At 40.3% G+C, this 10,156-nt stretch overlaps 1 protein-coding gene across 1 annotated transcript; it reads left to right on the plus strand.

Annotated features, from left to right (window-relative positions):
* Window positions 1-5,835: 5,835 nt before the first annotated feature.
* Window positions 5,836-7,062, plus strand: LOC137019882 (interferon alpha-inducible protein 27-like protein 2A). The gene is made up of 4 exons (XM_067385028.1): window positions 5,836-6,022; window positions 6,112-6,141; window positions 6,608-6,769; window positions 6,903-7,062. The coding sequence occupies exons 1-4, from the start codon at window positions 5,836-5,838 to the stop codon at window positions 6,986-6,988; spliced, it is 465 nt and encodes a 154-aa protein (XP_067241129.1). The 3' UTR covers window positions 6,989-7,062.
* The last annotated feature ends 3,094 nt before the right edge of the window (window positions 7,063-10,156 follow it).

A 10,156-nucleotide genomic window follows, 5' to 3' on the forward strand; every position in this document is an offset into this window, starting at 1 on the left:
AGTCTATCTTTCCTGCCATAAAGAAATGGACAACAAGGCAGTCGAGCACCAAGCTCGAGTCTCGGGCAATTTCGCCTCTTCCCGTGAAGAAACGGGCCTTCCTCCAGCATCAGGCCGCCTCAGCAGGCCTTTCAGCAAAGCCGCGCCACAGCACAGATATCAGTCCAAGCCAGCTGACACTTTCCACCCCATCGGCTCAACCCAGCAAAAGCACAGTTAAAATCCTTCTCGTTTTCTGCCACTGAATTAATTTCCACAGTTATGCCATCTGTATCAATGTTGATCGAGGGAATCCACGTTTTAAACTTTTCTGTAAAGTTTGCCGTTCTAAATTACGGCACGATTGTGGTTTAAACACGCAATCAGCTGATGCACGTATGACGTTAATATTACATGCATACAGAATCATTGAAACTCTGAACTTATTGTCCTCGCTGTCCAGCGATTTATCAACAAAATCGCTTAGAAACTTAGTCATAATATGTATTTCTGTTTAAGTATAACCACTGCTTCAATATTGGAGACGCAGAGACTGGTAGGAAAAATTATTTTCAAATCATTATTTTGATGCATTTAAATAAATCTTACCGTTCCCTTTTCATCTGTATCTGTTTTATAACGAGCATAATTTGTAAGTAACTTAACAAACCAGACAGATAACCAATGAATAAACTATTACGTTGCAGTTTGGAAGTATGGAATTTGAGTAATTTCCAGGTCTGGATAGAAAAGAAACCAACATAAATAAATATAAATGAACAATGTTATACAAGCAGTGTGTTCATGGTAAAATTTTAGTGATTGTTGAACACAATTAAAATAAATTCAAGGTGCACATTCTTATTATGCAAAGCTCTGTCTTTTACAAATGATTCTCTTTTGATCTTTACTAAATAAATGTGCTTGTGACAGACCAGCAACAGTTAAAGAACAAAGGATCATCTAAATCATATTGTACTTTGCTGTTTGATGATCTTTCAACATCGAACAATGACAGTTCAACAGTACTGTCTTTTACAGTATCAAACCATTGTGTCAGAGGTGAATATATGCAGGTTTAAAGGATTTCAGGCCTTTTTCGAGAAAATAAGAATATGTACAAAATTTAATAACTTCTCTCTCTTCCCTGCACAGTTTCACTGAGCTCAGGTTTCCAATCGCCCCAGATAAAACGATGGGTCCAGCCACGTCCATTGAATTTCTGGGCCTTAACTAGAATACAGCTAATATCCAGGCCTCACGGCATAAGGAATCAATAGGATATTTGTTCGCTTCCACCTTCCTAAACAGTCCAAACTGTTCTAAACAGGAATTACTATCTTCGATCAGCTACTTAAACCTCATGATGTGAGTAATTCCACAAGGCCACTCTTTCATCTTACATCTCCTCACTCTTGTATCTTCAATTCATGTGCTAGAAACAAGCGTCAGGCCGCAGCAGCAGCAAGCCTGGACCGTGCCCCAGATTCCCTACTTTCCTCCCTCTGCTTAGCCACACATTGCGGCTTTCACCGGCGCCGCACTCCATCCAAAGATGCCTGCCCCTCTTGGTGAACGCCTTCACTCCAAACATGAGGATGCCTCTACTAGTGAAGCAAGCTCAGCTGTCTCAACCATTTCATCCCGCCATCTTTCACCCTACCTCTTTTATCTTTGGTCTACAGTTCAACTACGGACCCTAGCGTGAGGCTGCCTCCGCTATCGGCACAGGCCTAGACGTCCTACTTTCCCTTCCTTCCTTTTCTAACCACCCTGTTCCTTCCCAGGCTCCAGGGGCAAACCCGAGCGTGAAGCTGCCTCCGCTAACGGTGCAGGCCCAGATGCCGCAATTTCCCTTTCTCAGTTTCCCTCTTTTCTAACCTCCTCATCCCTCCCCTGGCTCCAGGGGCCGACCGAGCGTGAGGCTGCCTCCGCTATCGGCACAGGCCTAGACGTCCTACTTTCCCTTCCTTCCTTTTCTAACCACCCTGTTCCTTCCCAGGCTCCAGGGGCAAACCCGAGCGTGAAGCTGCCTCCGCTAACGGTGCAGGCCCAGATGCCGCAATTTCCCTTTCTCAGTTTCCCTCTTTTCTAACCTCCTCATCCCTCCCCGAGCGTGAGGCTACCTCCGCTAACGGCCTCGGTCCCGGCCTTTCTTCCTCCTCGCTCTGTCCCACAAGCAAACGCAGTTCACCCTGTCTACTACACTGATGCCCATCCCACCAAATGCTACAGCCCTGGAACCAAACCATGTTGCCAACAACATCAGATCCTCTTAGAAATTCAAGCTGTTGTCACCTTGGCTCCCTCAGGAGCTCAGTTCTTCAGGCCAATTTCTCCACTGCCGCAGCAGTGATGTCGCCTCAGCTCCCGCAGGAGCTCAGTTCTGGCTAATTCCTCCACTGCCGCAGCAGTGATGTCGCCTCGGCTCCCGCAGGAGCTCAGTTCTTCTGGCTATTTCCCCCACTGCCGCAGCAGTGATGTCGCCTCGGCTCCCGCAGGAGCTCAGTTCTGGCTAATTCCTCCACTGCCGCAGCAGTAATGTCGCCTCGGCTCCCGCAGGAGCTCAACGCTGTCCAATGTCTTCATCCATATGACGATAACTCTACCGGTCCTTTACTAACCCTCCTAGCAGCACATTCAGCCTAAGCAAGGCAATTTTGCATTGGTTTGCAATTTTTGGGGGGAGTAATCTGGGTTCGGGCCAAAATACCGAGCTCGGAGCCCTCTCCTCGGACAGCACGCCAAATACGCATACTACTACGCATACTATTTTCTATCTGATTATTTGTAAGTGTGAACTCGTGAAATGATGATGTTTTATTAACAAAATTCGGGAGGAGCAACGTTCAAATAATCTGACTAATCATCACGTCATCTCGGCCAGCTGTCAGCAATCAGTAATCAACATATCTACCCAATCAGCATGAGTGAAAGCATATATATTAGACACGGTCGACTCACCCATATTCCTCGACAGTTTGACAGCATCCCTCCACCACCCCGTCTCCTCACACCTGCACTGGTTACTTTCCAGAATACTAACCAGAATGGGGGGAGTAATCTGGGTTCGGGCCAAAATACCGAGCTCGGAGCCCTCTCCTCGGACAGCACGCCAAATACGCATACTACTACGCATACTATTTTCTATCTGATTATTTGTAAGTGTGAACTCGTGAAATTCTACAGGGGCAGAGTGAGAGTGTGCTGACCAGCTGCATCACTGTCTGGTATGGGAACTGCAGTGCCGTAGACCGCAAGACCCTAAAGTGGTCAGTGAACACAGCTGCAAAGATCATCGTTGCCCCTCTCTCCTCTATCCTGGACATTTTCCTTGCACGAAGCTCCAGCAAAGCCACCAGTATCGTGAAGGACCCCACTCATTCATCCCACAGTCTCTTCCAGCTCCTGCCATCAGGAAGACGGTACCAGAGTATCAAAGCCAGCTCTGTCAGACTGCTCAGCAGCTTTTCCCCCCAGGCTGTGAGGCTGTGAGAGCCCTCAACTCCAGTCACCCCACCCCTCTCTGAAACCTCATCCATGACCCTACCTCCCGAAACCAGGAACATCTCACCAACCTCACCACACCACATGAAAACATTTTTTTATATGCAATTCTGAGTGTGTTACACACAGGAGAGTGTACAGTATTTATGTAAAGTACTTGTATAGTTTTTCTTAGATTATGTATATGGGTGAACTATGTATAGTATATGTATAATCAGATTACCTCTCTCAACACAGGGTTATTTGTAACACACATTTTAAATACTTCCACAAGACCTTCCGCAAGATCCGCAAACGATTTTGCTTTAATTTTGGTTAACCGTACAGCCCTACAAGGAGTCTCTTTAGACTGAATGATTTTTATCTAGAAAAAAAGGTTGCTTTTATCAGGTTGAGAGCAAAATAGCTTGAGTTTGGAGAGAATTTTGCATATTTTTTGGCCTAGAGAAGAAACATAAGAATTTCTTCTTTATACATTTGACTAATGACACTTGTTTGATGTCTTCTCATGTTTTTAAGTTTTATCAAAACTATATACAGTATCTCACATAAGTGAGTACATCCCTCACATTTTTGTAAATATTTTATTTTATCTTTTCATGTGACAACACTGAAGAAATGACACTTTGCTACAATGTAATGTAGTGAGTGTACAGCTTGTATAACAGTGTAAATTTGCTGTCCCTTCAAAATAACTCAACACACAGCCATTAATGTCTAAACCACTGGCCACAAAAGTGAGTACACCCCTAAGTGAAAATGTCCAAATTGGGCCCAAAGTGTCAATATTTTGTGTGGCTACCATTATTTTCCAGCACTGCCTTAACCCTCTTGGCCATGTAGTTCACCAGAGCTTCACAGGTTGCCACTGGAGTCCTCTTCCACTCCTCCATGACGACATCACGGAGCTGGTGGATGTTAGAGACCTTGCGCTCCTCCACCTTCCGTTTGAGGATGCCCCACAGATGCTCAATAGGGTTTAGGTCTGGAGACATGCTTGGCCAGTCCATTACCTTTACCCCCAGCTTCTTTAGCAAGGCAGCAGTCATCTTTGAGGTGTGTTTTGGGTCGTTATCATATTGGAATACATTCATGGTACCCTCAATGAAATTTTTTTTGTCATAATTATTGTTCATTGTTAAAAATACAACCATGGCATTTTCCCTGATATTGTATGTAATTATAGGTCCTGCAATAAAAATAAAGATTTGAGCAACAGGTGCACTAACACCTCACAGCACCAGTAACTCCACAACCCTACCTAGTACAGTTTTCCTCAGTGTTAGCAATGTCTGCACAGAGGAGACGTCGGACAGCTGCTAGGATCTTGCCTTTGGACAAGACTGTTGATTTTATACTCAAAAAATGTAAGTATAAACTACTTAAAAATTAAGATTACCCCAGAATGAATTGCTTTGCTAGCCCACCCCAACACTTACACACAATAATAATGATAAATGACACATAGCCTACTAGGGTTCAAAGGCCAAATTTATGTTAGTTTCTCGTAGTAACCACAATGCATTAAGATGCTCGGAAAGTTCTTGGTATGAATGAATAACCTTATTTTCATTTACAGTAGCAAACAATTAAACGGTAAAGTAAAACTCTAATTTGCAAGTACTGCCTATTGGCCTATGGTAATAGTGTTCTCACTGTAAAATAAAACACAGTAAATTCCAAATAGTGTATTTTTATTTACAGTAGTAGTGTTTTAAATTTAAAATAAAATACAGTAATTTCTAAAATTTAAAACATAAACTAGAAACTTTAATACTGTATTTTAAGTTACAGAGAAAAAAATAGAGATCAGTATTCTCCCACAATTCTGTATAGACAACTAAACAAAACATCATGCAGTTTACTAGAGGTTCTGACAAAATGTTAATTTCTGCAGTCTATTTAAAACATTTAAAAGATTTTACTTTTTTTTTTTTTTTTGAAAGAAACTTTTGAATTAACAATTCAATGACAAATAAATTTTTAACAGTCATTTCTCACCCCCTACTGGTGCAATGGAGTATTTTATAGAATCTTTATTTGAAATGTCATTACCCTCACAATTGCTGTTTTTTAAGAATCAAATGTGCGGCACCCATCCAGTGCCATTATATGGACTCAAAGCGATGGATTATTTTCCTAAAAAAAACATTTTGTGTTATCTGAACAAAAGAAAGTCATATGCATCGGTGATAGCATGAGGGTGAGTAAATGATGAAAGAACTATTATTTTTGAGTGAACTATCTCTTTAAAGCCAAATACACCCACTAAGTTTCCATCTTGCTGCAGGGCCAAATGACCTCCAGCTCCACCTCTCTGGAGCTCAAGGGTGGAGCTTAACCTGTTTAATGGGTGGAGATATTGTGTGGTTGGAGCATGCAGCTCCAGAGAGGGGGAGCTGGAGGTTATACTCCACCCATGGCTCTGCAGTGAGTAACATCTCCCAAGTTTCATTTCTCAAAAAGCCTCCACCCACAGAGCTTAACTCAGACTCACACATACACAAGGGCTCAATTCAAGAGAAGATGGGTCTCTGTAAGTACCTTATCATTTAACTGCAGGATCTTAATGTTGGTTTATCAGCATTAACAGGAATCTTACCATTATTTTCTCTTTTATATTAGTGACACTGATCGTAGCCGGTGCTGGAGCAGGTAAAATCTAACAAAATCACCAAACAAACAACTGTAATTTAATAATCTAAAATTAAAAATACTGAAATAGTCAAAGTCATACTTGTCAAAATAATTTTTAGAGGTATTTATCAGGAAGAAAGAGCTTTATTGCCAGGTATGTTTACACATACTAGGAATTTGTTTTAGTGACAGAAGCTCCACAGTGCAACAGAGTGACAGCGACAAGACAAGACACAGATAATAAAAAGAATAAAAGAATAATATACAAATATACAAGATAGACAAAAAAAGCAAAAAACAATATATAATACAGACAATTTGTATGTACATTTATGATGTGTGCAAATTAGAAATATAAATAAGTGTTTTAAGTAAATAATGTATTATAGTGTTGTGTGATCCGTGTTTGTCAAGTGTTCATGAGATGGATAGCTTTAATGATCTTTACAACAATGTTCACCAGTTAGTTTACACTGCGTTTCAGCCGGTGCAGTCGCTGCTGCTCCAGTTGTTCTGGCGACTGTGGGTTTCACCAGCGCCGGGATCGCCGTAGGTTCTTACGCTGCATCAATGATGTCAGCTGCCGCTGTGGCGAATGGAGGGGGGGTCGCAGCTGGATCAATGGTTGCAGTTCTTCAAGCCGCTGGTAATGCAGATGTCACGATTGTGGAAGATATGACATACAATAAAGTCAATAGGAAGAAATATGCAGTTGATATTTCATTTTCATAACTTTGCACAAACACTCCTTTTGGGCTCTGAAAGTGTTTTGTCTTTAGGTGCGGCTGGAATCCCATTTGTGGGTCAGGCAGTGGTGGGTGCTGCAGGGGCCGCTGTGGGCACAGTTTTGGGGATCCTTATTTGAGCTAACTATTATCTGAGCTGAGTCAGAAATATTCTGTTTCTGTTGAATATACAAATAAAATGTTCTTCATTATCGCACAGTCTGCCTCTTTTGTAATGTCTTTAGTCAGCATCTCTTTACATTGCTCTGCTTACATAAAATGTGAGCGTGTGTGTGTGTGTGTGTGTGTGTGTGTGTGTGTGTGTACTTAGAAATTGAAGAAGGAATAAGGGGAAAAACAAAACAGAAATACAGACATTTTTTTGTAATAAACCTGCTTTTGAAAATTTAAATTTTTATTTTGCAAATATATTTTTAAACATATTATTCATATATTATATATATATTATTATACATTTATTTCAAAATATACCAAAAATGGCCAAAAAATATATTTACTATGTGTTTACATAAATATATAAATATATTTTGGCCACTTATTTTATATTTTTTAAACTATATATAATATACATATTCATTTAAAAATATATCTTGCCCTCCATATATTTCAATCCGAGAAAATAACAAAACAAAAAAAACAAAAAAAAATTCACATGTGTCACATTTGAAGAAAAACTTTATTTGCTGTCTATAAAACATACTTTACAATCTTCGAAAAAAAGTTTCAGGAATAGTGTGAGCAACACAACAAAGAGCTCAATGTGTTTTCTAAGCAGGTGGTTTTAATGTTGTGTGTTTTAGAATGTAATTCTTTACATTTTAACTCGAGGATACAAAATTTAGTTTTGATTCTTTAGTAGGCCATTTCATCCACATTTGCATTTAGCCTTTGCAGACCACTGTAAGACTGGAAATATGTTCCCTTTAAAAGTGCTGTGCTGATTTAGAGCTATCGGAAAACATCTTTGAAAACAACTTTGGCAAACACGCCAAGATTTTGGCCTAAATAACCTCTGATTATGTCATTGGAATGTGCACATCAGAGGCTATAAATAGACGTGTGACAGGCCCTTTTGTTAGGAGTTAGTTTTGTCAAGCAGGAATAAAGCCCAGTTCTACCAGAAAGACTGTGGAGGCAAGATAACGTAACAATTTAATTAACAATCAGTAAGATAAATATGAGATAAAGTTATTTGGCGTAGGCCCCGTCCGTAGCACACATCCTGAGGGTCGTAGGCTCTGCAGATCCTGCCTGGAGACAAAAGGCAGGGGCGTAGCCGACCCCCTGGGAGGTATGGACAGGAAACATCCTGGTGGTGGTGGGGAGGATGGAGGTGGAGGTTGGCGTCAGCATCTGCGAACTCAGACATGTGCAAGTACCGATCTTTTATACCCCAAGTGTTAAATAATGTTTGGTTAGATCTAAACTAATAAGTGATGTATCATTAGAGTCTTCCCGACAGAACTTAGAACGCTAGAGCTTTCATCTCCAGTTCTGATGCTCACGTGTCACTGTTGGCTCTTTCAGCGGTGGACAGGGGTCAGCATGGGCACCCTGATTGGTCTGCAGCTATGCAGCTCCATACACAACAAACTGATGCACTGTGTATTCTGACACCTTTCTATCAGAACCAGCATTAACTTCTTGAGCAGTTTGAGCTACAGTAGCTCATCTGTTGGATCGGACCACACGGCCCAGCCTTCACTGAGTCTTGTCCACCCTTGACCCTGTTCACCACTGTTCCTTCCTTGGACACTTTTGATAGATACTGACCACTGCAGACTGGGAACACCCCACAAGAGCTGCAGTTTTGGAGATGCTCTGACCCAATCATCTAGCCATCACAATTTGGTCCTTGTCAAACTTGCTCAAATCCTTACGCTTGCCCATTTTTCCTGCTTTTAACATCAACTTTGAGGACAAAATGTTCACTTGCTGCCTAATATATCCACCCACTAACAGGTGCCGTGATGAAGAGATGATCAGTGTTATTCACTTCACCTGTCAGTGCTCATAATGTTATGCCTGATCGGTGTATATAGGCCTATAGTAGAATGTCTAAAGTAAACAATCAAAATAAAGTATTACCTAACTTTTAGCAACATAAGTTTACTTGATTATCCAGACATCAGTTTTTAGAAAAATCATGAGTCTCAAATATGATCATCAGACTTTTAAGGAAGGTTTATTTGTTCATTTGCTCTCAATCATCATTGTATTGCATTATGTTTTTTAAAAAAATACAGAGCTTTGATCATAAATATAAGCATTTAAATAAGCATATTCTCACTATATCAGATTATATGAGCCATAAAAGTCTGATCAACAAAAAATACACATGCAAACAATTTCTTAAACTGTTAAAAATTTTTAAAAAAAAGATAGAAAATATTTTTTCTTCCTATCTACAGTATAATTACAATACAATTTCATTTGTCAGGCTTTACAGGCTTAAAGTTTGCTGGAGCACACACACACACACACACACACACACACACACACACACACACACACACACACACACACACACACACACCAGTCCAAATGAGGAAGCAAAGTCCATGTAAATCACATGTAAATTACACTTACTGTAAAGGTCAACTACAGTATAGATTCAGTTATGACATAACATTTGATAACACACTGAATAGATACTATTACAAACATGGATTTTATGTCAGTTAAGTAATTTAGGTAATGTAAGTGTATTTTCTAATGTGGCATCTGTAGCCTGTGATAATTATGATCATGATAATTATTTCAGCTTCAAGGCTGATCTGAAACATGTATCTTGCTATTGAATGAACTGATTGTTAAAAGTACTAAACTGAAAGAAGATCACACTGTTGTGTTTCAGTGGTTAAACCAAATGTTCTCATTGCACAATGATCTTGTGTTTGAAACAGTGATTATGAAGAATGAAAATATGTAGAATGAAAGCAGGTTCTGAAAGAATGAATAGCTGTGTTACAGGTGTGATCAGTTTGGAGTTTTGAAGTAAGAGTGATGTGATCATGTCATGTGCTTCTCTAGTCTCATGTGTGATGTTGTCTTTGGTTTGATTGTCCACAGGTGTGTCTTGTTTAGTCATTAGTTCTTGTGTATTTCAGCCCTCATGTTTGCCTTGTTCCTGTTTAAGTATTGTCAGTGTAACCACTGTTTGGTAAGTCCATGTTTTTGAAGCCATGTTTTCCATAAATAAACTGCACTTGGTGTCACGTTGCAGACACGGAGACAAGAGACAGATCCAAGTGCAAGGGGTTGTTTTTAAATGGGTAATCTAAAAT

The sequence above is a fragment of the Chanodichthys erythropterus genome, chromosome 5, assembly GCF_024489055.1.
Source record: "Chanodichthys erythropterus isolate Z2021 chromosome 5, ASM2448905v1, whole genome shotgun sequence".
NCBI lineage: Eukaryota > Metazoa > Chordata > Actinopteri > Cypriniformes > Xenocyprididae > Chanodichthys > Chanodichthys erythropterus.

Excerpts from the sequence above, each read along its gene's own strand:
- LOC137019882 (XM_067385028.1), top strand. The coding sequence starts at position 5,836 with ATGGGTGGAGATATTGTGTGGTTGGAGCATGCAGCTCCAGAGAGGGGG. Across the intron at positions 6,023-6,111 it reads TCAAGAGAAGATGGGTCTCT|TGACACTGATCGTAGCCGGT; the intron begins GTAAGTACCTTA and ends CTTTTATATTAG. Across the intron at positions 6,770-6,902 it reads TGCAGTTCTTCAAGCCGCTG|GTGCGGCTGGAATCCCATTT; the intron begins GTAATGCAGATG and ends TTTTGTCTTTAG.